General features: G+C 33.3%; 3 protein-coding genes and 2 long non-coding RNA genes across 9 annotated transcripts; 3 read left to right on the top strand and 2 right to left on the bottom strand.

Moving 5' to 3' along the window:
- Positions 1 to 4,575: 4,575 nt before the first annotated feature.
- Positions 4,576 to 5,571, bottom strand: LOC106352344 (mini zinc finger protein 2). Its single transcript, XM_013791996.3, has 2 exons — positions 5,064 to 5,571; positions 4,576 to 4,961 (listed from the first exon to the last, which is right to left on the bottom strand). Exon 1 carries the CDS (start codon positions 5,385 to 5,387, stop codon positions 5,085 to 5,087), a length of 303 nt encoding a protein of 100 aa, XP_013647450.2. The 5' UTR covers positions 5,388 to 5,571; the 3' UTR covers positions 4,576 to 4,961; positions 5,064 to 5,084.
- Positions 5,572 to 11,112: 5,541 nt separating this feature from the next.
- LOC125589769 lies at positions 11,113 to 15,180 on the bottom strand. Its single transcript, XR_007325931.1, has 2 exons — positions 14,649 to 15,180; positions 11,113 to 14,172 (listed from the first exon to the last, which is right to left on the bottom strand). It is a non-coding gene; the product is annotated as an uncharacterized LOC125589769 (long non-coding RNA).
- Positions 15,181 to 18,753: 3,573 nt separating this feature from the next.
- LOC106408194 lies at positions 18,754 to 21,188 on the top strand. The gene is made up of 2 exons (XM_013849009.1): positions 18,754 to 20,196; positions 20,364 to 21,188. The coding sequence occupies exons 1-2, from the start codon at positions 18,754 to 18,756 to the stop codon at positions 21,186 to 21,188; spliced, it is 2,268 nt and encodes a 755-aa protein (XP_013704463.1).
- A 42-nt stretch (positions 21,189 to 21,230) lies between these two features.
- On the top strand, positions 21,231 to 21,863 carry LOC111208074 (uncharacterized mitochondrial protein AtMg00860-like). The gene has a single exon (XM_022706790.1). The coding sequence runs from the start codon at positions 21,231 to 21,233 to the stop codon at positions 21,861 to 21,863; it is 633 nt and encodes a 210-aa protein (XP_022562511.1).
- Positions 21,864 to 24,611: 2,748 nt separating this feature from the next.
- LOC106411348 lies at positions 24,612 to 26,533 on the top strand. 5 transcript variants are annotated; one of them, XR_007325928.1, is made up of 3 exons: positions 24,612 to 25,360; positions 25,834 to 26,088; positions 26,192 to 26,533. It is a non-coding gene; the product is annotated as an uncharacterized LOC106411348 (long non-coding RNA). The 5 variants fall into 5 exon arrangements; XR_007325930.1 differs by having other exon boundaries at positions 24,613 to 25,360; positions 25,829 to 26,088; XR_007325929.1 differs by having other exon boundaries at positions 24,613 to 25,882; positions 26,020 to 26,088.
- Positions 26,534 to 27,951: the final 1,418 nt, after the last annotated feature.

Raw genomic sequence — 27,951 nt, 5'->3', positions numbered from 1 at the left:
ATGTCTTTGACCGAAGAACAAAAGTATTCATTTAAAGTCATGAGCTGGCTCAATGATATTAGTTCATTTGGTTATAGAGTAGATGTCGAGATGTGTTTCTAATATTGTCTTTACTTAATATTAAAGTTATTAACGATTGAAAAATGTAAGAGCATGATTAACCCTACAACCCTATTAGGGTCTCTTAATGATTTTTTTAATAATAAATGTTATTTAAGAACTTAGTTAAGAGACACTAACATTTATATGTTCCAATGCTAGTCTCTTAATTAAGAGTTTTTAAAAAAAATTATTTGGTTTATATTGAAAATGATTAACCCTTTATACAGAGAAGGAGAGAAGAGAATATGACTTTATAGAAAGAACGAGAGAGAAAAAAATTGTGATCAAATTGTTTGGTTTTACCAAAACTTAATATAGAGAAGATTACAAGGGAACAATACTGTGTAAGCTTACTTGATCTAGAGAACGATAAGCCATTAATGAAAAGGGAATAATACCTTTAGTTGTATCAAGATATTCCATCAAGCAAGATCTTTCAGATTTTGATCCAGAGAACCACTGAGACATATTCGTTACAGCTTGGTCGATGCTCTCGAACTCCCACCTTCACATCAAATTAGCTTCAATAGCAAGAGAAGTGTCTGTCTGCATAAAGATATAGATAAACGTAAGAAACAATAAAAGCAAAACAGTGGAGAATTGCAAGGGAAGTACCTGTGTTAATTGCAATAGAAGAGACGGCTCTTCCGCACCCTAATTAGGAGACGTCTCTTGTGGTAATTATATTTTTTCTTTTTTCTTTTTAAATCACAATTACACTAAAAACCTATCTAAGAGACAGCATTAATGCTTTTCTAATGTAATCAATTCTAGTAGATGGTTTATTTTAAAATATCACACATTAAAAGAGTCATGACTGTTGATCGAAAAAAAAAAAAGAGTCATGCCGTCTTTTTTAATAGATTAGATTAGATACTGCAATAATTTTGTTCAAGTAAGACTTTAATAAACTTATACACCATTTGTTCTAATAAAATAAGAACTATAAAATTCTCAGAATTTTGAAGTAATTGTCAGTCAATTGTCGTCAATCAACGCCCTAAGCCGCTCTCCGATTAGTTTCCAATGATACAAAACTCTTGATGATCCTTTTATAATATTGGTATGGTTCATCTAGACTAGATTGCGTTTTGAAGAATCGAATATAAAACTGACTATTTAGAGTTTTAACTAGATATGGTTTGACATAGTTGTGAATGTGAAGTCATTGAAGAAATACACATAAGAGATGTTTAGTTTAGCGATGTAAGAGTCTTCGAACTAATTATTTATGGTCCAGGTATGAGTCATGTGGACCTACTAATTCATAATTCAAAATCTAGAGAAAAGTATAAGTATTATTTAACCAAATAATATGAAATGGAGTTGAGAATAGTTTAAGATTTCGAGAATATCAGAACTGGAATATGTATACTACGTGATAGCATTGTATTTTGTCGGGAAAAAATGCAAATTTCAAATCCAACAATTTTAGTCGTGCCAAATATAACCTGAACAAATAGTTAGTGTCAAATACGATTTCGACTCAATTATAATTCAATAAAACTACCCGGACTTCTTAAAATGTGCATAAATCAACATTAACTCTAACAGAAGTTAGTCAACCGTTAACAAGCTAAAACGACATCGTTTTGATTTTTTAAATATGTTCATTCCGGAATTTGAACTTGTGCCTCGATACCCATTTAAAGGGGCACATTAACCATTAGACTAAAGTAAATTTTTGAAAAATTATTATAAATTAGAAATTATATAAACAACTATACTTCTTCATCTTATCCAATTAAAAATTTGGTGATGATTGTTTCTGATTTAGATAAATATATTAACATTTTTTATTTATCATATCTTTCATAATAAAATATCTTACTAAAATATAAATAATAAAATATTTCTAATTATAAGAAATTAAATATACTTAAAACTTTGAAGCTATTTATAAAACTTTCTTATTTACATTATTTTTAATTTTTAAACTTACGTGGATTTTTTTATTTTCCAAAGTTAATATTATATTTTTTTGTCAGCAAGTTAATATTATATATTTGTAATATTTTGTTCAAAACGTTAATAGGCCTTTTACCTTTCTTTCACTAAGATATTTTGTTCAAAATATTAGACATATTAAACAATAACTAAAAATATAAAAACATAAAATATATAGTATGTTGTATTAATTTTGAAGAAAAAATTACCATTCAAGGTTAAAAAAAATTAAAATAAAATTATAAAATTGTATAAAACTTTTATAAATAGTTTCAAAGTTTTAAATATATTTAATTTCGTATAAGTATAAATATTTTATTATTTATATTTTAGTAAGATATAAATTTATTAAATTTATGATAATTAAAAGGATTTTAATGTATTTATATAAATCATAAATAATCATCACCATAGTTTTAATTGGATAAGATGAAGATGTATAGTAGTTTATATAATTTCAAATTTTTAATAATATTTCAAATGTTTCTTTAGTCTAGTGGTTAGTGTGCCCTTTTGAACGGGTATCAAAGCACGGGTTTGAGTCCTGGAATGACCATATTTTTTAAAAAAAATTAGATCAAAATGAAGTCGTGTTTTTGGTAACGATTGACTAACTTTGGTTAGAGTCAATGTAGATTTAGGCACGTTTTAAGAAATTAATGTAATTTTTTAAAATTATAATTGAGTTAAAACCGTATTTGACACTGACTATTTGTTCGGGTTGTATTTGGCACGACATAAATTGTTGGGGTTGAAATTGACACTTTTCCCGTTTGGTCTTAGTCCAGTCCACGATGGGATGGTATGTCACCGATCGGGGGCAAGTGAATGGTTGAGTGTGAAAACTTAGGAATATAACTAGATTCATGAGAATGTGATTATGTGCTGATTGAACCCGATCGGAAAACTTTTTTTTTTTAATTAATCTATCACTTGTGTTGTAAATCCTTACAAAATAGAACGTCATCTTTCTTGAAGTATAATATATTTTGTCAGCATAGATATATATTAAACATATGAAACTGTAGGGATATAAAATCGACATTGGCCTGACCAAGTTCGGTACAATGTTGCTAACAAACATATGCAGCAGGAGTTGTTTCTCTCCATATTCAAATACCTAACAATGTACGTTCATGATGATACATCTCACATGTTATTTCAAAGATATCTAACTTTCTTCGAATGGTAACACCTAATTCATCAGGTCTTTGCTGTAGTTTATCGCAGTAACAACAGCTCAAAACCCTATTAATTGGAGATTGTAACAGTTCATTTTTTCTTTTGTTTTGGCATTCCTTAATTTTTATTTCTTTATTTAACTATTTTGTACTTTTTGTGAGTATTCAGTTAGATTAGATTTAGTTCCCACCTAATTCTGATTTAATGGAAATCTAATCATCAGAAATCACAAGCCATTCTCATGAACGATCATTAGTTTCAACGGTTCTTTAATAAATCAATTAAAAACTAATCTTTTTCATCATAGCAAGTTAGCAACCAACAAAGATTAGATCTGTGGGCCTCTGGCTCTCCTTTTAATTCAAAGTTTTTTTTTTTTTAATTTTCTAGTCATTTTATATAAACTTGAAGAAAACTATCTTTTAACACAAAATATGTAAAATATGTAAAAGAGTATTTTTCCATATTGGAAATGTAAAAGAGTATTTTATTACTGGAAACATGCACGGAAAGGCATATTCCGAAGGAAGTGGTACCTTATGGCACAATCGGTAATTATGAACTTATATAATTTAATCGATCTCTAGTTTGAAACATGTACTTTTGAAAATAACATTAATATATGTAATAGTGATTTAAAAGTTAACTACCACAAGTTCCATATTTTTTTAAAGGCAAAAGGAGTCCTCTCAGCATAACCAAATTTAACCGTTTTTCTCTTCTCATTCCACAAAATTAATATAAAATGATGTATTTTGTCCGTACATACAAATTTTTTTACAAATATTTATTAGTTTAAAATTTTGCATAATAAATAATTATTTATGTTCTTAAAAGATTTAAAACAAACATCAATTTATTTATATATGAGAATTTTTTTCATCAAACTATAAATACTTATTATTGTGTTAAAACTTTAAAAACACTCACGTATTAGAAATAATTTAGAAAATATCTTGATACAAATGTTTTTGCTTAGTTAATATTTAATTATAATTTTTTTAAAAAAAATTTCGACTTTAGAATAGAAAATATTATTTCTAGATAACAACATGATATATATAATAATTATCTTGTTTTTAGAAAATATGTTACTTATTTTGAAAATTTTACTATACTACTTTATAATAAATTATTTAATATAACTGATAATCTAATATTATTAACATAAAATTCATTTTTAATTATATAATAAATTATATATAAAATTCATTAAGGGTAACAATGTCTTTAACCGTTCTAATTTTTAGAAGTATATATGAACAATTAAGAAATTGAGAGAAACAATAATTCTATTTCTATATTTATCTAGCTTTGTTACAAGAGAGGAACCTTCCATATATGTTAAGGGAACAATCAATCTCGTTCATTCATCAAGAAATACCCATATATACATGTTCTAAGAATACAAGATTAAATTTGTTACAAATTTATTTCACAATACACTTAGTAGTTTGTCTTAAAGTGACATTGATTTGAAACGATATATGCTTCGACCACATAATCAAAATACATTAATTTGACCAGAAACAGAAAATCAAACTTTATAAAACATTACATAAAAACAACAATAATCTTCTTTTTTCTTGAAACTTATAAGCTTCATATTTCATAGATCTTTTCTGAGACATGCTTAAAGCATCCAGTTATTATAGATCTTCCACAACCTCCAATCTATACATCTCTGAAATTTTCTGCTTTACTTCTCAACGAGACACAAACCCTTGACACTACGAAGGTATTAAAACAATATAATATATATTTTCAGAATTTCAGCCGTGTATTATATATATAATATATAGCACACAAAGACACAACCAATTAACTCTTACCTAGGTCTAGTTTTTACTGGTCTAGTTTCCAGTCGAAGGAGGTGAATTACAGTCGCAAACAACCTCGGTTTCGATTTCTCTACGATGGAAACTGCGGTGGCAGCCACAGGCGGCGCACGTTAGCGCTGCCACCGAACCTTCCTCTCCGTTGCTTGCCATGAACTCACGGCAGCCATCGACGGCGTATCCGCCGACCGCCGCGGCATGGTTCTTCTGACACTCGCCGTATCTCAACCCTCTCACCGTCAGAGACGAAGCCGTCGACGAGCTTCTAGAAGGTTCCTCCGGCGAGGCTCTCCTCAACACCACTTGACGCTTTCTCATATGCTTCTTCTTCTTCTTCTCGACTCCTTTGTAAAATTTAAATTTGTAATAATGTATTAATGTGATGTATATATATAGGTATATTTAAGAAGATGATATATCTATATATAAATAATTTTTATTACTTTAAATTTCTACGGTGGGAGATAGAAATGAGAGTGAAAGATCGAGACAATTACAAGAGTTGTTAACCCTAACCCTAGATGACATATTTATAGCATTCCTGATAGCAATCGACAACCAACCTTAGATATTTTTCGTGTGTATGTCAGTATGTATATATATATGGGTGTGTGTGTAGATGTACATGATCATGGTATATATTAATGCATTATCACATATTCAGATTCACATCCGATAATCAACTTATCAAATATTTTCATATATTTAGATGGATATATGCAACATATATTTTCATCCGATAATCAACATATGCAAATATGTTTTTTCTTAATTTAAGTTTATTTTGGCGTCCACAACTATGCATTCACATGTGTATGCATGTTATTGAATGAGTACATCTTCTTTTTGGGTTATGAACCTAAATGTGCTGGAAGTTTCTTTTGCTCATGTTATTTAAAATTCATTTTACTCAGTCACTAAGTTTCTTCATCCAGTTGGAAGTGATTAACTAATTATGCTGAGTCAGAAATTGGAACTTGGCTAGGCTTAGCTAGAAAAGAGATTTATTTGTCTACTGTAACCTATTGGTTTAGTAATAATGTTCAAAAATATCCGTAACTCCGGAGATACCAAGAAGAAAAAAAATCACGTGCAATTATAAGCATGAGACATGGAGCCGCACCACTATGTGAGTTAGGCACCCGTCTTTTAGTTGATAGTATTATGATCCTTGAACGTAGTATTCGGATAAAAAAAAACTGCTGCTATATGAAACTTTCAGAAGAAAAAAACATTATCATATTCCATCATGTATATATTGCGCGCTAGCTTATAATCTATTTTTATTGTTTTAACTAACTTATCAATGATCGTAACAATAAGCAATAGAATAACGTAATATCTAAAGAAGTGGGTGCTGATACAGATTGTAACAATTAATATCATGAAAGGAAAATTAAATTATGTTTGCAAGTGCGTGAATGAATCTTTTGTTCAATCCTGCTAGAAAACCCTAAAATGATGAAAAAACTTTTCTTTAAGACCAAACAAAGTGATTGGTTTTAAAAGGAAGAAAACAGCTAAGCTTGTCTTTTAAGACCTAATATGTACTGTGGTGGCCCCCTTAACCCTCATCCCCTTTAATCCCATGTTTTGCTTCTACTATATTCTCTTATTCATTTTGTTTATTATAATTACACGTATGGTTACGAAAATCATTATTACATATCGTAAAGAATATGAATTAGTATCCAGCTCGAGTATAAATCTATGCATAGACAAAAATAACTGTTTATGTCGGATACGTGATATTGTGATCCACTTGGTTTCTACCCGATCAAATGTACGGACTTAAACTCTAGATTTCAACTTCTGTTGTAATCTAAGTAACAATCAATATGTTTAGATTGTGTGATGAAAATGCATGAACTAAGATAGAAATGTGTGTATAAATGTATACATTTGGACCTAAAAACGTGGGACTGATAAGTTGGGCTACCAAACTTACTATGTACATCATGAGGACAACGCAATCCTTCACGATCTTTTGCTACTTTGCAATTACGTCTTGATATTTTCAATTACACGTGCATACATTCATTCGTATTTCGGTTAGACATCAAAGGGTCTTTATTCATGTGTTCCATCAATATCGGATAATTAGATAAGAAATATTTTGATCTTTTCTTCTTCGAGATTTGATATAAATATATTAACCTTTGAATTTTACGCAAGTCATGAGATATTATCTGAATATCATCGTATTAACTGAGATGACATCATTGATATGTATCATTCATCTAAGTAAATATACGTGTATATATAGTGTCTGTGTGTCTTCAATTGATTGGGAGTTAAAAATGTCAAATAACACTGATCATAGTTTCCTTGTTTCAACTTTCATCTTACTGTTGGTGGAAGATTGATTTAGAATAGACGCACTCAGTACAATGCTCACTTCACATCTGCAAGTTCCGAGATTCATCGTTCTGTCATATTTTTATAATTTTATATCAAGACATATATATGCATGGGTGTAGATAAATGTATAAAGCATTTGCAGACAATGTACAACCAATTTTATTTTGATTTGATAAGATTGTTTCTGTCTAACGACAATTAGGAGTCGTACCAGACATATATGCGCCATAAGTTAGTAATATAATTATAGGCCAACAGAACCTTTTTGTAGTTTTACTTGATAGTTTATACAGGAATAACTAAATGTTCCATGGCAAAAAAATCTTTATGGTTCCTTTTTACTATTTTTGGTGTGGATTAGGATTTAAACAATATACAACGTTCTTATAGTCAGGTCACTTACTTTAAATAATAGAGTATAATCTAATAATCTGTGTTAAAAACCATTTCCCCATTTGGAAACTAATATGTCCACACAAGTCAGAAAAAAAGATAAAACCTTCATGATCGAAAGTATTCAAATGCCTTACTAACCGTGCATTGTGTTAGTCGTTTAGCACAAATATTGGTTCTGTTGTACTCTTATTTCGGTTTCCGTTGAAAAATACTTTACGCTATGCCATCAAATATTAGCAAATACTGGTGGTCTTAGATCTAAAAAGAGATTAGGATCTGACTCGAACTCCTTCTAGTTATCAAAAAAAATGTTAAAAGAGGGTTAGTGGAGGCTGAATTTATATAAGTAAAGTAAAATTACAATATATTAATGGAAAAGACAAAAGTGGTTAGTGGAGTAATGATGGTTATGATAAGGAGAGTAGATAGAGATTTAAAGCAACGAGAGATTATGTTTCTCAATAACCCAACTCTCATTCCCCAGCTTCCATTAGTGATGTGTAATCTTTGACTACTCAACGGTCAATCTTATTTATTTATTTAGGAGGTACTAATCTCCTTGCGGCTAAACAATTTGTATAGGAAGTGCGAGTTTAAAAAATTGACTGCAGTTTTAATATTTTGTAAGATAATTGCAATATGAACCTGTCTGAATGTTGATTCCATTAAGAATGAAAAGAAGCCCTGATTTTTGAGTTTCTGTGAAGGAACCTCTTTCTTCTTCAAATTTTATCGAATGTGTTTTCACTATTTGGCAAATGTTAGAAATTTCACTTGTTTTTCAAAACTTAAAAATAAGACAGACAGTTTAGCCATGAGAAGATTAGCACCTTTACCTGATCTAGGTCGCATGTGGGGTGTTACCAATTCACTCTCAAGATACACTGAAAAAAATACTTCAAAATTTTTCTAACCTTTTTTTGTAATTTTTTTTTTAACCTTTTAAAACTAAGAATTACCGCATATCACATGATGCAGTTGTTCTCTAAACATTCACCTAAATATTTTCGAGAACTTTTTGACTTGAGCGTCCGAATATCCTTATAAGGCATACTTTGCCTCTAGTGTCCGAGCCATCATGGATGTTTTCTCAGTGGTGCATGAACAATATTTGTTACTATATTTTTGTCATATTGGATCTGGTACTGCAAGCATTTTACTTATTTATATGAGTTTGATAGATTTTGTTTCTGAAATCTTTCATTTATATGATGCAAGCTCCTCAAATATTTTGATGTTTTCTTGTTCTTGTTCTTGTTCATGTTTTTTTATCAAGTTCATGTTTTTTTTATATTTATCTATTTAGGAATTGAGTTATAGATTGCCAGAAGCTTTTTGAATAATCGTTCCTATATTTAAAAAGTATTATCTCTATATATTTGCATTAACTAATAGCCATATCTTTGAATTATGTCCTCTTCGTAGTTTCATTTACATTATTTAAATATTAATGCAAACATATTTTTTTTATCAATAGATTCTTGGAGTTTTGATTTGATCATGATTCATGAGAACGATGGAATAGAAGAAAAAACAAATAAGCTAAACAGAGTCACGAGTCATGGATACGAAGAGTACAATTAAATTTGGATAAACTCCAAAACATTACAAAAACATTTGGATTTTTTTTTTCGATTTGACGTAGTTTGGAATTAATTACAAGACTGAGAATCTAAATAATTTAACTTTTTAAGGATTGCTTTCATTTGAGGGAAAAGCGAGAAAGAAAGGCTTTCAATCAAAACCTGTCAACCTCTTATCCTCCTCTGCATATTGCATAATTAGGGTTTTGGACCACACACGGCCACTACTAAGAATCAATATTCAGAACGATGTTCATTATACCCCAATACTTATAAATATGGTGATGATGATGAATGTCATCTTTTTTTTCTCCATCAAGCTAATACCTATTAAGAACTAAAATTAACCAGTTAGAAAAGAAAACCACCCATGTTATTAAGGTCATATTGTAGAGAATTCAGCTTTTCGTGAAAGTTAGAACATCAGTCTTTCCGTGATTTCAATCATGGTTTTAAATTTTGAAACCATCCTTTGGGAAAAATGCCACAAATATATTAATAGATTATAATTAATAAACTTCAAAAATAGACAAATTAGAAATAATTTTTTGTTAATATCTAAACTAATAAATTTTACAAAATTAATTTCGAATATATTAAGTACAATCAACATTTTTTTTATTTCTAAGATTTTTTATTAATAGATATAAGATTACAAATATATATTATTTATTATGTATATATATGGCCGCATTTGATATCTATGCTTTAAGCCACCAAAATATTAGGGACGATACTATTTACACCTCTGGACAAAACAAAATCCATGCTAAGAAATTATAAATGTTGTTCAATCCATTAATGAACACAATAGTGAACATTGTAACAATAAAAACTTAATTTTTAAAATTATGGAGAAATTTCACTTTTACCTTTTTTTGGTACCACAATTCATGTTTACCTTCATGAAATAGACATTTTCAAAAATATATATTCATTAAAAAGTCAAAAGATCATACCTTTACTTTATAGATATAAAAATATAAATAATTATTTAAATAAATAGTAAAAAGTAAAAATAAAAAACAATAATTTTATATGGTTTTCGAATTATACATTTTTAATTTCAAATTTTTTTATAAAAAAAATTGAATATATATTTTTCTTCAAATTTTATTTTTGAAATTCGAAATTTTTCTTTGAAACTATTTTTAAAAAATTTTAAAAGAAATTTTGACATTTATTTATATATTTATTAAAATTCTAAACCCCACATTTCAATACTTCAACTTCAACTCTCAAATTTAAATTTTAAGTCTGATTAGTTAACTTAGAGTTATAAATGTGTCTATTTACCTTTTTAAAAATGATATAAATATGGTTAAGCTAAACGTGAAAAATGGTATTATATGAATGAGATGATTTTGACAATTTCTCTGGATTTATCCTAAATAGGTGGGAATGGGTCTTGGGATCATCCAACACTCCTCTGCCATTCGACTAAAATCATCAAAAGCTTACCTTTCCACTTTGTTTAGATTTCAAGTCTTAAACGCATCTTGGTTAACTTTATTTTCGTGCCTCTTGTTATTGCTTCACTTGACTTTCGTCATTAACTTGACTTGTATCCACTTACTTCCGCTTCTACTATATACATGATGTCCATTTTAAATAGGATGTACAAAAGCATTATAATGTTTGATGTTTGAACAAAGTTCATGTTTACCATATTGTTTGTATCATTATTCATGTTTATCTTCACTAAAACAATATTTTCTTCATTAAGAAGCAAAAAATTCTTATATTTTTCTTCTTTCTATATATATAATAAATAATTATTTAAATAAAAAGTTTTCAAATTTGACTTTTTTTTTAATTCGAACTTTTTTTAATTTTCTTTTTTCGATTTTTTTTTCAAATTTTATTTTTTCAAATTTTATTTTTTTTAAAGTATGTATTTATATATTTATTAGAATCATAAACTCTACGTTCCAAAACCTATCATATCCCCCAATTTTAAACCTTAAATCTAGATTATTTAACTTTAGAGTTATCAGCAAAGATCTACAATCTCCTCCACTTTTTGCCTCTGGAATGGTTGATTACGGATTTCTCTTTTTGTGAGGGTCAGGGGCGGGACGCCTAACCGCCTCCGCATGTATCCTCCAAGATTATCTCCGTTGTTGCTCGCTTCTTCCTTGACTATTTGTCTTGGAGGTTCATGAATTAGCTCAGTTGGTCATACTGGTTGCTAAGTGTTAACGGCTTATCTACTCCTCTAGCTTTAGTCTTACTGTCTTAGTTACTGGATTGAGATTAATCAGACTTAAGTATTGTGTTTAAGAATATTTTTATCTGTTTGGGGGATTTTTAGATAGTCCTTTATTATTTGTAGCAGATTTTAATTCAGGTTTACTTGTATCACAATGCCATTTTTATGAAATAAATTTAGAATTTGACAAAAAAAATGTTACTAACATGTTGGTTGTATAAGAGAATGAGCTTATTTGTGAAATAGCCAAAAAAAAAGAAAATTGGTTTTGTAGAAATAAGATAGAAAGAGATAGGAAGAGAAAAAATGTGAGAGATCGTGTTATTCTGGTTAGTGAGTGAATTTTAAATTTTTTGTTGGTGTTATACCATGCAATTTCCATCAGAGAAATTAGTTTTTTTGTGCTCCGAGTTCAAATCACATTTAATACAGAACAATACCTTTCAGATAAAAATATTTAAAAGCTGACTTCAGAACTAAGAGAAATTATGGACCTTATATATTTAAAATTGGAATATTTAAAAGCTAACTTCGAATATGTAAGAGATTATACGGAGCTTCAACTGTTACAAAAATAATAATATTAATTCTGTATCACTTATATAGATTGAATTAAGTTAACTGTGTGATATGCACTTTATTATGGGATGTTCTTAATTAACTTTAGGTAGTAATCAACATTTTATCGTCTAGTTTAATTTAGGCACTCTGCTACTAAATAATTAATATCTCAGTCATAATAACATGTGAGAAAGCAAGAAAGATCATTGCACTAAATAGAACCAAGAGGTTGGGCTTTGAGACCTCATGCAAGAACGCACATGGTTCTTCAGTTCTTTTTAACATTTTTTCTTCCTATTGGGCTAAAAGTCTAACACGGGCCTAAGACCAAGTTCACCAACTATTCACAACTCACACACACATTGACTTGCTTATGTGTTATTTTATTTTGCCAACTTATAATGATCCAAAAGAATGTTTTTATGTTTGAAATTTTAGAAAAAATTACATCTAGACATACTTTTACCCTCTCATTTTACACTTACACATACTTTGGACTGATCATGTACTTTGTTCTTGTAATTTACCCAAAAAGCCCTTGTACTTAAAAAACTTTATCTTCTTCTCTTTATGTCTCCATCGCCGCAAGATTTCAATCTCGTCCAACTCCACCATAAGCCCTCACTCCTCCAACACTCGTGGCTGAAGAAGATGGTGATAGTGATGGTTCTGAATCAAATTTTTCGAGGAGCCATTACCTGCGTGACGCTCACCATAACAATGATGTGAGGTTCTTGAGGAACATTGCTTGTACGAAGACAGCTATGGGCAGGGGTCAGGTGAACGATGTGGGTTCTGGAAATTGGAAGAAGCTTACGAGGTAAGGTGTGGTATTGGCGGCCAGTTACAGTGGGAGATGAATATACAGCACCGTTTCATGAGTCCATTAATTACTATTTTTTCCACCAAGTGTTTATGGTATGGCCAGAGCAATAAGATTTTGTGCAGTGACCATAAAGATGAAAATACACCAACCAACAGCCTGGATCTACGGATTTACCAATATCTAGTGCCCACAATTTCAAGTTGTTTTTGACCACTGACCACAACTACGGCTAGGCTAACTGTTACGTTTGTCTTGTGACTATACCTTCAACATTAATCAATGACCACAAGTCCAACAAGACTTACAAAACCGTGACCACGAACTCGGTTGTCAAGTAACCACAAACTAGTGTTTAGGACCGAACCAATGTTGTAATCTATTATGTTAAAGCATTTACTTTCTGTTAGGGGCAATTTCGGCACAAAAAAAGACCAACACATGTCGAAAGTACACTGCAAGCATAAAGTATGTTAAAGTGTAAAACTACAAGGGTAAAGTATGTCAATGTGATATGCTCTCGAAATTTTATTGGGAAAATCGCATTTTAAACTCTGAGAGTGTCACAGTCTCGCACATTGAACACTGAATGTTTTGACTAGCACTTTAAACTTTGAAAGTGACATTTTTATCATAACAAACCTCCAATGAAGTTTACTTGTTTACCAAGTCAACTAGGTGACATGTACTTAGAGTTGTCAAAATGGGTAAACCAACCCAAACCAAACAATATCCAAATAAATCCAGTCTTCTATTGGTTATGGTTTGGGTTCAACCCAAACCATTTACCTAATGGTTTGGTTTAGTCTCTAATTCATTTAGAATGGTTTGGTTTAGTCTCTAATTCATTTAGATTAATGAGTTAGTGGTTTTAATGAGTTGACTAACTATTATATAGTAACAATATTAACCAATAATACCATAACTCATATAACCTTTTTTGTTCTCTATAATTTATAAATTAAAAATCATAAAATTTAATACAATGGAGAAAATTGTATAAAATGCATGTTTCACAATAATATTTTCATATTCTCAGCAGTTTCATGAAATTAAAAACTAAAGCATAGATTTATAAAAGACTCTTAAGATTCTCCTCTTCGTCACCAACGTAAAAGCTTACGAATCTCTTCATACTGACAGAACCAATCTCTTCCTTACAAGTGCCTGAAACATGAAATGAGCTCAGAGTGAATCAACTTGCGAAAGCTCAGAAAAACTGTCTTTGACTGTTGTAAATAGCTACAAAGATCTGAGCACACAACTAAGATACTATCAGAAAACAACAAGGTAATATAAGCTAAAGTACAAGAGCTTCATCAAAACTCAATGAATCTAGTGGAAGGAACAACACTTTAGCGCTTGTAAGAGAAAAAAAGGTCATAGAAGCTAAAACGATGATTAAGTTTCACAATACACTAAGACCTGAAAACTAAAGCGATGATTAACTAAGTAACTTTCAGACAAATAAGGTCATAGAAGCTAAAGCTCGAGCACACCATAAAACACACAAACCAGCGGCAAACTACAAGTCTACAACAGTTCCATCAAACTCAATCTATCTATAAGCTAAAAAACAATACTTTGAGTGCTTGTAAGACCTCAAGTTTACAATGTTTGGATTGAAGGTTCTCAGTTCTCACCGGTGGAGGACGTCGAAGTTAATTATGGATTGGATTGAAGGTTCTCAGTTCTTTGGCTGCTCCCAAATTCTTCTACTCCATTTGGGCTTGCTCGAATAATAACCATCTCACCTTCGTCATTTTCTGCAATACAATTGAACTGTTAAATTCATCTCAATTCACAGCAAATAAATCATGCTAATCAACAGACAAAATACTTTTACCTTCATCATCAAGTAGGTAACCATGTATCCAAGAACGTGTACACAATAGAGCCTGAACATTACTAGGCAACAATCTACTTCGATACTTGCTTATAACCTGAGAACCAATACTAAACGAAGATTCAGAAGCCACTGTAGTTATAGGAATGCTAAGCACATCCATTGCCATATATGTCAGAGCGCCAAAACGATATATATTTTCTTTCCAATACTGCAGAACATTCAAATTAGGATGGCTCCTCATATCTAACTTTGGATCCTCTAAGTACATATCCAAAGCTGACTTTCCTTCTTCCAAATAGTCTGGAACATCATCTAAATCAAACAGATCATGTATCATTTAAAGAGAAGTAATCAAAGATCATTTGAAACTTAAATGAATCAACGATCATAATAAATAACTCAAACAGAACTTACATCTTGTACATCCAAGTTCCCTCTTCCTCTTTTAGCAACACGCGAGTCTACTCTTGTAGAGCTCACAACAGGAGTTAAAGGATACTTTTTCCTATACTCTTCAAAAAGCTTATAAAGCTTATCCTTAAGATGTTTAATCTTTTCTTTCGAAGTGAAGGGATCAAGCTCGTCATAAACAACGCTTCAGGAGTCTAAATTTCATCCTAGGATCAAAGACTGCCTCCATTGCTAGAATAACGCTATACTGCTCCCAATATTTATCGAACTTTTTTTCATCTTAGATATCATCTCTCTAATGATGCTATCTTCATGGCTCCTGTTCACTTCCAACAAACACTGAATTTTCCAAATATGCCCAAAGTATAAGTTGGATGTAGAATAACTTGTCCCAGACATTAGAGTGGTTATACAGTAAAAGGGCATCAAAATCTCGTGGATAATCTTTGCCCTCTTCCATTCTTGACTCGAGGGACAATGCCTATAGCTTTTATCAACCACTTTGAACCTATTTAAGGCACGCTCATACCTCAAAGCTTTCTCAAGCATTAAATAAGTTGAGTTCCATCTATGCTGAACATCCAAAGAGAAGACAGCTTCCTCATCACTTTCTATGCAATCTGAGAGTGCAATCCTTGTAGCTGTTGAAGCTTTGAAATACTTCACAGTATCTCGAATCTTAGACGATGCACCACTAATACCATCTAAAGCATCTTGTACTATCAGGTTTAAGATGTGAGCACAGCACCGCACGTGAAAAAATTCTCCTTTACACAACAGATTATCATCCAAATTTAGCATATCCTTCAAAATCTCTTGCATAGAATCGTTAGCTGTGGCTTTATCTAATGTCAAAGTGAACACTTTTTTCTCAATTCCCCACTCCTTCAAGCATTCATGAACTTTACTAGCTAAAACATCACCAGTGTGTGGAGGAAGCAAATCACAAAATGACAAAATTTTGCTATGCAATACCCACTTCTCGTCTACATAATGTGCAGTCAAAACTATATATCCATCTCCTGAGACTGAAGCAGTCCAACAGTCAGAGGTTAAACATATCCTACTAGGAATATTTTCTAACTCAGACTTTAACTTTTTCTTCTCTTTCTCCCAAGTTTTAACCACGTCGGCTGCAGCAGTGTTCCTAGTGTAAAACTTATAATCTGGGTTTAAATAACTTAGATAATCCCTAAGTTCCTTATATTCAACCGCAAGGAAAGGAAGGTTATGTCGGATAATGACTCGACTGAATTTTTCCCTAGCAACTTTATCATCAATCTTCCTCTCCTCTTTCACCATCTAATCCATGTGAAACCATTAAAACCATCAACATAAGCTCTACGATACAAAAAAACCCACAACGAAAACAAAATACTCACAACGAATATAACGATCGAGAAGATGGAGATGAGATCGAGCCTCTTAGGTGACGAGATACGGCAGGTGACGAGATGAGATACAGTAGATGGAGATGAGATCGAGCCTCTTAGATGACAAGATACGGCAGGTGACGAGATGAGAAACGATAGAGATCAATTGAAGAGGTCGAGATCAATCGAAGAGATCGAGAGGGTCGCGGCCGAAAAGGGTGAAATAGAGAGGGTCGCGGCCGAAGAGGGTGATCGAGAGGATCGCCGCCGAAGCTTAAAGGGTAGCCGAAGGCGAAATCGTCGGAGCTTTCGAGAGGATCGTCACCGCTTCTAATTTCTTTTAATGGAATTAAAGAAGAAATTGGTTTGGTTTGGGTTATTCATTAACTCATATTAGTCCAATCCATTCTAAACCAAACTTATTAAACCCACTATCCATTAAACTCAATTATCCAATAAGATTCAAATTCTTGACTCATTAAAGTCCATGGGTTCGTTAAGTTTGGGTTGATCCACTAAATTATACCCATTTTGATATGTCTACCTGTACTGTTCATTTTTGTGATGACGTGTCGGTTTTTTTTTAAAAAAATAGAATACATTGAAATTTCGAAAAAATTAGAAAAAATCGATTTTTTTGAAAAATTCAAAAAAATATAAAATTCAAAAATAAATATAATATTTCAAAATTAAAAATAAAATAAAATATTTTTAAAAAATTGATCCAATTATAAACCAATATATATATATATAATATTATAACTTGAATGGTGATACTAGATTCTGTTTTTTTTTTTAATTATTTTTTTTTAATTTTTGATTTATTAATATTTAACTTGTTAAATTTTTGTGAAACTAGAAAAAATCTCATAAACCACTTAAAATGTTTTTGACCTTAACTAAAATTTTGTAAGTTAGTTTGAAATATAATTAAATGATATAGATGTATGCCTATAGATTTGTATATGTTAGGTTTTGGTATGCGTTGAGCTTCTTAGATAAGTAACATATATTTTAGTTTCACTAAAGTTTGATTAGTTATTTATTTAATTTCAAAGTTATTTACTATTTTAAAGAACTTCACGTATAAGTTAATTTATTTTTAAACAAACTTAAAATTACTAAAATAAATATCTTTTTGATAAATAATACCAATAATAGGATTAATTTTGAAAATTTAACAAGTTAAGTATTAATAAATCAAAAAAAATTAAAAAATCAAAAACCAAAAACCAGAATCTAGAATCACCATTCAAGTTATTATATTATATATATTTATTGGTTTATAATTGGATTAATTTTTAAAAATATTTGTTTTATTTTTATTTTGAAATGTTGTTTTCTATTTTTTTGAATTTTTACATTTTTTGAATTTTTTCGAATTTTTTCGATCTTTTCGTATTTTTCGAATTTTCAATGTATTTTATTTTTTATTTTTAAAAAATGAAAAAAAAACCGACACGTCATCACAAAATGAACAGTATAGGTCACCTAGTTGACTTGGAGGTTTGTTATGATAAAAATCTCACTTTCAAGGTTTAAAATGCTAGTCAAAAACGTTCAGTGTTTAAAGTGTTATAATGTGACACTCTGAGGGTTTAAAATGCGATTTTCCCAAATTTTATTTACAGACGTAATGTTTGAACCGTTTGCAAGAACTAAGGGGAGCTTATTGTATTGATGATTTGAGAGTTTTGAAAGGATTTAACAATCCCCTAAATTTGTGATGTAGCGTACATCCTAAACCCATTGAGCTTGGTTTTCTTATTTCCTTTTCTAAGTCATCTAGGTTTTCCTTTTATTCATACGTTTAGTTTTTCCTTTATTCTTTTGTTTTAGGACTTCTGTCCCTATATATTGTGATCTCTTAGGTTTGTGAGACACACAACTTTGATTATTGATTTTTATAAAACTTAGAGCTTTGTTTTAAACAACTCTTGAATCCTTATTTCCGGGCATTCTATAAGAATTCAACGGTGTTAAGAAGGCTAAGATAACAAGCATTCTCAGAATTCAACGTTAGCTTCGCATTATCGGTTACTAAAGGTACTTCCGCTCCTTCAGTTGGTATCAGAGACTTTGAACTTCGATTCCTATCGTTGTTTCAATCTTGTGATGGCTCCTCGACCGGGCAAAGAACCAGCCAATGACTGGACACACTTTCAACAATTCTTGGAAGACTTCCAAGAAAACTTTCATGATGAAATCCGTAGAACATTGGCTGAGTCAATTCAGGCCGGAGTTCAAGCCGGAGTTCAGGCTGCGCTAACGGCGAACGCAGCAAACGCGGTAAACGCACCAATCGCACACCCACCGCAACGACAACATCACAACCACAATCTTGTTTTCGAGGAACATGAAGACGACGACGTAGACAATCCTTTCGGGGATCAACTTCTTCATCAACAGTATCATCGACAACACCATCATGACAACGCTCCTCGATGGACTTCGGGTTTAAAAATTGATATCCCTGAGTTTCACGGAGGATCGCAACCAGAGGATTTACTCGACTGGTTTGTGGCTGTCGACGAATTCATTGAATTCAAGGAAGTCCCAGAACATAAGAGGGTGCCTCTTGTCACAACTCGCTTTCGCGGACATGCAGCCGCGTGGTGGAGTCAACTGAAACTATCCCGTACTCGACGTGGAAAAGAGAAGATCTCATCTTGGGAGAAATTAAAAAAGTATATGCGCAAGACATTCATCCCTTTCAACTTTGAGCGTCTTCTATTTCAAAAATTTCACAATATCCGTCAAGGCTCTCGTTCCGTTGAAGACTATTCGAATGAATTCTACCAGATACTCACTCGGGTAGATATTCAAGACTCGGAAGACCAACTGGTGGCACGATATATTGCAGGGCTGCGAACTCAACTTCAGACGGTGCTTCATCAATTTGATCCAAGTTCAGTATCTGAAGCAAGACAACGAGCACTCCTGGTAGAGCAGCAAAATCGCTACACCGCCAATCAATGGAACAACAACTCAAAACCACACAGTTCAGCGACTTCAAATGACGAAACAAAACCGTCATCAGGTCGTGATACTACATATAACACGCGGAACAATCCTCGCGCAACGGCCAATATCACTACAAACGTCGACGCCAGACCGTCCCGACCAAACGCCCTACGCTGTTTCACTTGTGGGGAAAGAGGTCATATTCAAACTGCTTGCCCAACTCTTGGTCGTCATGGTCTGCTCGCCTCAGATAAGGAAATCAACGGATACCCCATCTATGATGACGAGGACGAGAAACTAGAGGAGCTCGACGAAGAACAGGTCGCATGGGACACCGGGACAATGCTCATGCTACGTCGTAATTGCTTTGCTCCAAAGACAAGTGAAGCATGGCAACAAACGTCATTGTTCAGCTCAACGTGTACGGTCAAAGGGAAAGTATGTCGTTTTGTGGTCGACTCAGGTTGCTCTGCTAACGTCGTCTCTGAGGAAGCAGTGCGCAAACTAGCACTTACTGCGGAAGCCCACCCACACCCCTACCGCCTCTTATGGATGCAGACAGGAGCTGAAGTCTTCGTTTCCCAACGAACCCCAGTAACTCTGTCGATCGGATCCTTTTATAAGGATACATTTTATTGTGATATAGCTCCAATGGACGTGTCACATATAATACTTGGGCGTCCTTGGCAGTACGATCGCGAGGTTATACACAACGGCTTATACACAACGGCAAAACAAACACTCATTCGTTTATATTCCAGGGTCGGAAGATCACGCTGCTTCCCTCACCTGAAAAGGACCTCACGACTTGCGCCAACCAGCAACAAACGGAACCCAAGCAGAACCTTTTGATTATTTCGAGAGCACAGTTTGAACTCGAGCTGCGGGCTTCACGTCCCATTTTTGCTTTGGTCGCTACGTCTCCAGCTACATTACAACAACAATCAACGCCATCAACATTTTTGCCGTTATTACAAGAGTTTAATGATCTTTTTCCGGACGACCTCCCAGCTGGTTTGCCTCCTCTTCGTGATATACAACATCAAATCGATCTTGTACCCAACGCAGTTTTACCAAATCGGGCACATTATCGAATGAGCCCTGAGGAACACGAAGAACTTCGTCGACAAGTAGAGGATTTACTTCTCAAAGGCTATGTACGGGAAAGCTTAAGCCCATGTGACGTTCCAGCCTTATTGATAAAGAAGAAAGATCGTTCGTGGCGCATGTGCGTAGACAGCAGAGCTATCAACAAAATCACAACTCGGTACAGGTTTTCTATCCCGCGACTTGATGACTTACTGGATCAGATCGGTAAAGCATCAATTTTTACGAAACTTGACCTTAAAAGCGGGTATCATCAAATTCGTATCCGTCCTGGGGATGAATGGAAAATGGCTTTTAAGACTCGGGAAGGATTGTTTGAATGGTTAGTAATGTCGTTTGGGTTATCAAACGCACCAAGTACCTTCATGCGTGTCATGAATCAGGCCCTTCGACCGTTCATCGGGAGGTTTGTGGTTGTCTATTTCGATGACATTCTGATTTTTAGTACCACGTTGGAGGACCACTTGATACATCTTTGAGACGTCTTACACGCGCTAAGAAAGGAGAAGCTCTTTATCGCCATGCAGAAGTGTGACTTCGGGACTTCGGAGGTTTTATTCCTTGGCTATGTGGTTTCGGCGGCCGGTTTACGGGTGGATCCTCAGAAGGTTGATGTTGTGGCTTCCTGGCCAACGCCAAAGACAATTTCAGAGGTCCGGAGTTTTCATGGATTGACCTCCTTCTATCGACGCTTCGTACACAATTTTAGTACTATTATGGCACCTATGACGGATTGTATGAAGAATGTCACTTTCTCGTGGACTAAGGAAGCCGATGATGCCTTTTCACTTATCAAGGCGAAGTTGACAACAGCCCCAATACTTGTGTTACCAGATTTCGACGCCCCTTTCGAATTACACTGTGATGCCTCGAAATTAGGAGTGGGAGCTGTTTTAAGCCAACATTGTCGCCCTATTGTTTATTACAGTGAGAAGTTGGCAGGTGCTCGTAGTCGGTACAGTACCTATGATGTGGAGTTCTATGCGGTTGTGCAAGCAGTCAAACATTGGTGGCACTATCTCGCCCACAAAGAGTTTGTGTTGTTCACCGATCATGTTGCTTTAAAGTATTTGGGCACTCAGGACAAAATCTCTTCTCGCCATGCATCTTGGACTGCATACTTGCAACAGTTTACATTCGTTATTAAACATTAGTCCGCGAAGCTCAACAAAGTTGCAGATGCGCTTAGTTGACGCCATGCTCTGGTCGCTACCTTGCGGGTTTCGGTCCTCGGGTTCGAGTGTTTTGCAGACCTCTATCCGACTGACCCTTTCTTCGCCGCGATGTGGTTGGATCTTACGCACGGGGTACGTTCTGATTTCGCTATGGTTGACGGTTTTGTCTTCAAAGACAATCGATTGTGCGTCCCTGCATGCAGTCTTCGTTTGCAGATCATCAAGGAATTACATGGAGAAGGCCATGTGGGACGAGATCGGATGCTAAAACTTGTCTCCGAATCTTACTTTTGGCCAACGCTGCGGCGTGATGTGGAAAGGTTCGTTACTCGTTGTACGGCGTGTCAACAGGGCAAAGGACATGCTTCCAACGCTGGCCTTTATCTCCCTTTACCAGTTCCGACGCAACCTTGGAGCGATATCAGCATGGATTTCGTTCTCGGGCTTCCTCGAACTCAACGTGGGAATGATTCTGTTTTCGTTGTGGTTGATCGATTCTCCAAAATGGCACATTTTATTCCTTGCAAAAAGACTACAGATGCCGTGCAGATTGCTCAGCTTTTCTTTCGAGAAATTTATAGGCTTCACTGACTCCCTACGTCTATTGTTTCAGATCGCGATTCAAGGTTCATTAGTCACTTTTGGTGTTCTCTTTGGAAGCTCTTTAAGACATCCTTGGACATGAGTTCTGCTTACCATCCCCAAACCGATGGACAAACGGAAGTTACCAATCGGAACTTGGGAAATATGTTACGCTGCTTGGTTGGTGATAATCTTCGCTCTTGGGATTCAGTTTTGTGTCAAGCAGAGTTTGCTCACAATCACGCAAATAATAGGAGCCTTGGATTCAGCCCTTTTAAAGTTGTTTATGGTGTGGTGCCGTGGGGGCCTCTGTCTTTGACTCCTCTTCCCCAACATGGCGAGTTCCATGGACGAGCTGTCGAGCTGATCGACGAGATCTCCCACATCCATCTGAAAGCGCAGGATAACTTGCAGGGCACATCCATCAAATACAAGCGGACAGCAGACAAGCGTCGCAGGGAAGTGCATTTTCAGGTTGGCGATTCTGTTTGGGTTGTTCTCACCAAGGAAAGGTTTCCAATGGGTCAGTACAACAAGTTGAAGGCGCGAAAAATAGGTCCGGTGGAAATCATTGAGAAGATTAACGCCAATGCCTATCGGCTTCCTTTGCCTCCCCATGTTCATACCGCATATGTTTTTAACGTCCGGCACCTGTTCAAATACGAACCTGATGATGACTTGCTATCTGGATTGGACGAATCTCTCGTACGGGAGGGGACCTGATGTAGCGTACATCCTAAACCCATTGAGCTTTGGTTTTCCTTTTATTCATACGTTTAGGTTTTCCTTTATTCTTTTGTTTTAGGACTTCTGTCCCTATATATTGTGATCTCTTAGGTTTGTGAGACACACAACTTTGATTATTGATTTTTATAAAACTTAGAGCTTTGTTTTAAACAACTCTTGAATCCTTATTTCTGGGCATTCTATAAGAATTCAACGGTGTTAAGAAGGCTACGATAACGGGCATTCTCAGAATTCAACGTTAGGTTCGCATTATCGGTTACTAAAGGTACTTCCGTTCTTTCAATTTGGGATTTGAATAAAAAAATTTAGGAAGAGATTAGAAGAGATTTTATGAAATCTGATGGTTTTTGAAAAAAGTTAACACGTCACTTTTAGTTTTATTAGTTTGAAAGTATCAATAAGACAAAACAACTCAGAAAACTGTTGAATGAGAAATAGTTAGGGAAGTCATTCATGTCGTAATGATGAGATACATGAATGGTATCCTCTCTCTTTTGCCCATGATGATGTCACCTACAGTCATGTCAATAATCTTGAAGACCACCGTTGTAAGCGCTTGTTTCTTTTGGTCCAAATATTGCAAATTGTAGCGTGTGCAGCAATGAACTTACGGGTTCGGGAGCAATGAGTCCCTCAATGAAAGCTAGTCAGAGAAAGCATTCCAGATTTCTCAGACCTATCCTGAGAATCCCAATGTTCTGTAGCTTATCCTTTGAAGAACCAAAAACCAGATTTCTCAGATGGTCCCTGCTTTCAGAGACGACTTCACAGAGGCAGCAGGACGACGATGGAACAAATGAACAATACCCCAGATGAATTCCAAAAAAAAATTTGTCGCCAACAGCTTATCGATCAATTTTGGATAAATGTTTAAACGAGAAAAGGAAAATACCTTTTCAATTTTCCCAAATACCATATCGTGAGGTGGTATTTTGTGTCTACTAAATTTTAACTGCAAATCTGTTTTTATATAACTCAAAATAACCAGTGATATATTTTACTAATGAAATTCTTATTTTCCAATAAGGGGGGATTTGAAAGAGTTTTTATAAATGATTAGTCCAATAAAAAGAGATTTTAAAAAGTTTTTATAAATATTACGAAGGTGATTGGTTGGGATTTATCTTCTTACTTTAGCTTTATTTATTTTTAAATCACTAAATTTTATCAATCATGTTGTAGCTTTATTTTTAATAGTTAAAGCTTAAATCAAGTTTCTATAAGTTTTTACCAATCATGATTTAGTTTTATTTTTAAAACTACAGCAAAAAAGTTAAAGCAAAAAATTTTTTAAAGTATTTTAGGTAAAAAACCTAAAACTTTTTTTTATAGACTGTAGAATCTGTGAAATAAAAAAACTATCTATAATATCAAATAAATTAGATAATCATAATTAAAAACATCTTTAAATATTTAGGTTTTTTAGAGGGTTCCTTAGAGGGTGAGCATCAAGTGAAGTCGGCTTTTTGGGTTCTTTGTCGGAGATCTGGGAGTTACCTTTTTCAGATCTGGTTCTCCGACAGAAGGTGGTAGCGCGTGGGGGTCCGAGCAGCATCATCCTCTCCACATCCGGTGTTATAGTGCTTGTTTCGGTGGTTATTTTGCGGATCTGGTCTGGTCTGGTTCGCTTCCTCTCTGGGTGTCCTGAGGGTTGCCCCGTTGTTTGTTACAGGCTCAAGGTGGACGTTTGTTGCTATGGCTTCATCATCTAGGCGTGCTTGTGTGTCAGTCTCGAGCTCTCCGGTCAAGTGCGTGCAGGTAAAAGGTCTTCAGGTTTCGCTTACGTCTATGTTCTGTTGCTCCTCCCCCGTCCACACCGTTCCTCCAGGCTCTGTGAGGCTTCCTTGCCTCTGTTTGGGTCTTGTTCCTGCCATCATGTGCTGCGGGTTTTGATGTCACCGAAATTTCAAAGCCTTGGTCAAAGGACTCCTTTCCTCATTGCTGGTATTCGGTATTCTTGTGATTGTTTTCTTGGAGTTTACTGATGCTAGTGGTGAAGAGCTCTTATGCTCTGGATTAGTACTTTTCTGGGATAGGACTGTTGATCAGTTTAGCTTATGTTCTTCATCTCCCTGTATTTTGTTCTTTTGCAGTATGGTCGTCGCTCAGGGACTTACTTCTGTATTGATACTTCTGTCGTCATCAAGGTTTGATAATTAACCTTCAAAGTTTCCAACTTTCTGGTGGAATTGTTCTGAGTAGTGAATATATGTATTTGTTCAAAGATTATATGATTTTGGAGGAGATTGCTTCTTCTACTTGTAGATAATGATTTGCCAGAAGTAGATTTAGCGTTGTTTTCTTGATGTATACAGTAGCTATTTCATATCTTTATGTGGAATTTTGTTGCATATGTGGTGGTTTTTGTCTAAAGTAACTATCTTTCTGCGTTGATTATAATCTACTTGGAGAAGAAGTTCATTTGAAGAACTTGAAATCTATTTCTTATTAACTGATCAACTTGCTGAGTTTTCTTCTTCTAATAGTGAATGAGTCTGCAGAAGAAACTGAGTTGGTATTTGGGCATTATTTTTAAAGAGCATTTGTAATTTTAAATATCAATTCAACAAAGTCTGATATATGTTATTTTTGGTGTACACATTTTGATGATAAAGCTCAGAGGTTAGACAGGGCTCGTGGAACTCTCCTTGTGTTCCAATGAGAGAGAGGTAAGAAGTAGCTCCATGTGCCTGCAGAATGTGTGTTTGTTTTATATACTAAGCATAGAAGATTCTTTTGGAGACACGGGTTATATGTCATATGCTGGAGACCGTCTTAGAATTGTTTATGGTTTGTAACTGGATAGTGTTCAGAAGCATATGCACGTTATAGTTTCCATAGAGGTTACAAATGCCAGATTGCTAGGCAAGTAGAGGTTTGATTTACTGAATCATTTCTATCTTATTTTGTTTCGCAACTCTGTCTCTCTCTCTCTTTCTCTTAGTGTTCTTATTCTGGTTTTGCTTTTTTGTTCTTAGTTAAACAAGGTGGAGGCGGCTGAAGAAGCTTGATGGTGGTGGTCTCCCCACCGACGCCATGTCAGAAGAAGCATGGCTCGAGACGAGAAGACAAAGGTCTGGTGATTCAAGATTCAAGAAGAACATAACTCGTGATGCCCTTTTTCAAAAAAAAAAAAAAAAAAGAACATAACTCGTGCTCTGTTTTTTTTCTGTGTGTGTTTTTTATTTACTTGGGGTAAAGTTCTGATCTTGTGTTGCAGTTTTGCTAGATTTACGTTCACAATCTCAATCTAGCATGTCTGATTCAATTGTTTGTCCATTGAGTTACATATAAGTCTAATGAAATACCATTACAAAATACTCTCTCTGTTTTTTAACGTAACATATTCTAGATTTTTCACACATTTTAATAAAACACATTAAATTTGCATATTTTTTGTGTTTATCTTTGTTTCATAATTTTAAGCCAATAACAATTCAATAATTGCAATTAAGTTTTTGAAATTTACAATTAGTTAATAAAACATGTCTTGAAAATGGATCTTTTTAAAACATTTTTTTTCCTAGAATATGTATTACTAAAATTTTGTATTTTTGGATAAGTTTTATGGAATAGAAAAATTTGTATTTTGTAATTTAAAAAAAAACAAAACAAAACCCAAACCATAAACATGTTTTTAAAATCTAAACCTCAAATATAATATAAATTTAAAAATTTAAGTCCAAGTATATTCTAAAATTCAAACCATATAATTAATTCTAAATCTTTACCCTAAACCCTGAATCACATACCTCATATTGACCTACATTACAAAACATTAAATCTTAATTTTCAATCTTTTCATAATATAACTTCAATTTTAATTTAAACTTAAAATTTAATGTTTTTAAAATATAACCTCAAATGTAAAATTTAAATCTCAAACACTAAATCTTAAATCTACATCCTAAATCTAATACCCTAAACCCTAAACTTAAACCCTACATACAAAATCATAATTCTAATCTTTTCAAATATTATAATTACTAGACTAGAACCAATTTCTTATAGAAATTATAAATTATAATTTATTTTTCAAATATGTATCCTAATTTATAAATAAAATATAATTCCTAGCTATTAAACATGACTTTTAAACTTAAAACTAATTGTAGTCACTAAAGTTAATGATATTTTTATTTCTCGATCCTCCAAAACCCTAAACTTTAAAAACAATATCTATAACTCATTTGTATTTTGTAATTTTTTTTAAAAAAATCAAACCCTAAATATGTTTTATACCCTAAACATAAACTTTAAAATTCAATATTTTCATAAGATAGCTTCAACCTTAAATTTAAGTTCAAAATTTAATCATTTTAAAAAATATAATCTCAAATTTAAATTCTAAACCTCAAACACTAAATCTTAAATCTATACCCTAAATCTAATACCCTAAACCCTAAACTTAAACCTTGCATACAAAGTCATAAATCTAATCTTTTCAAACTTATATATAAACTTTAAACTTAAACTCCAGTTATATTCTAAAACTCAAACCATATACTCAGTTATAAATCTAAACCCTTAACCCTAAAATACATATCTCGCACTAACCTATATCATAAAGACATAAACCATAATTCCATTTCATATATCCCAAACATCAATAACAAATTTAAAGCTAAAATTAAATTTTTAATTTTCAAATTGTGAATCCTAATTCTTTGAATTATGTCTTAAAATAATTTTTGTACATTAAAAGTCACCACTAATTGTTTTGTGTATTAAAACAAAA

This window comes from Brassica napus, chromosome C7 (assembly GCF_020379485.1).
Source record: "Brassica napus cultivar Da-Ae chromosome C7, Da-Ae, whole genome shotgun sequence".
Classification (NCBI taxonomy): domain Eukaryota; kingdom Viridiplantae; phylum Streptophyta; class Magnoliopsida; order Brassicales; family Brassicaceae; genus Brassica; species Brassica napus.
This window is presented reverse-complemented; position numbering and strand designations above follow the sequence as displayed.

Excerpts from the sequence above, each read along its gene's own strand:
- LOC106352344 (XM_013791996.3), bottom strand. The coding sequence starts at position 5,387 with ATGAGAAAGCGTCAAGTGGTGTTGAGGAGAGCCTCGCCGGAGGAACCT.
- LOC106408194 (XM_013849009.1), top strand. The coding sequence starts at position 18,754 with ATGGCTCCTCGACCGGGCAAAGAACCAGCCAATGACTGGACACACTTT. Across the intron at positions 20,197-20,363 it reads TCGTTTCCCAACGAACCCCA|GGTCGGAAGATCACGCTGCT; the intron begins GTAACTCTGTCG and ends TTTATATTCCAG.
- LOC111208074 (XM_022706790.1), top strand. The coding sequence starts at position 21,231 with ATGCAGAAGTGTGACTTCGGGACTTCGGAGGTTTTATTCCTTGGCTAT.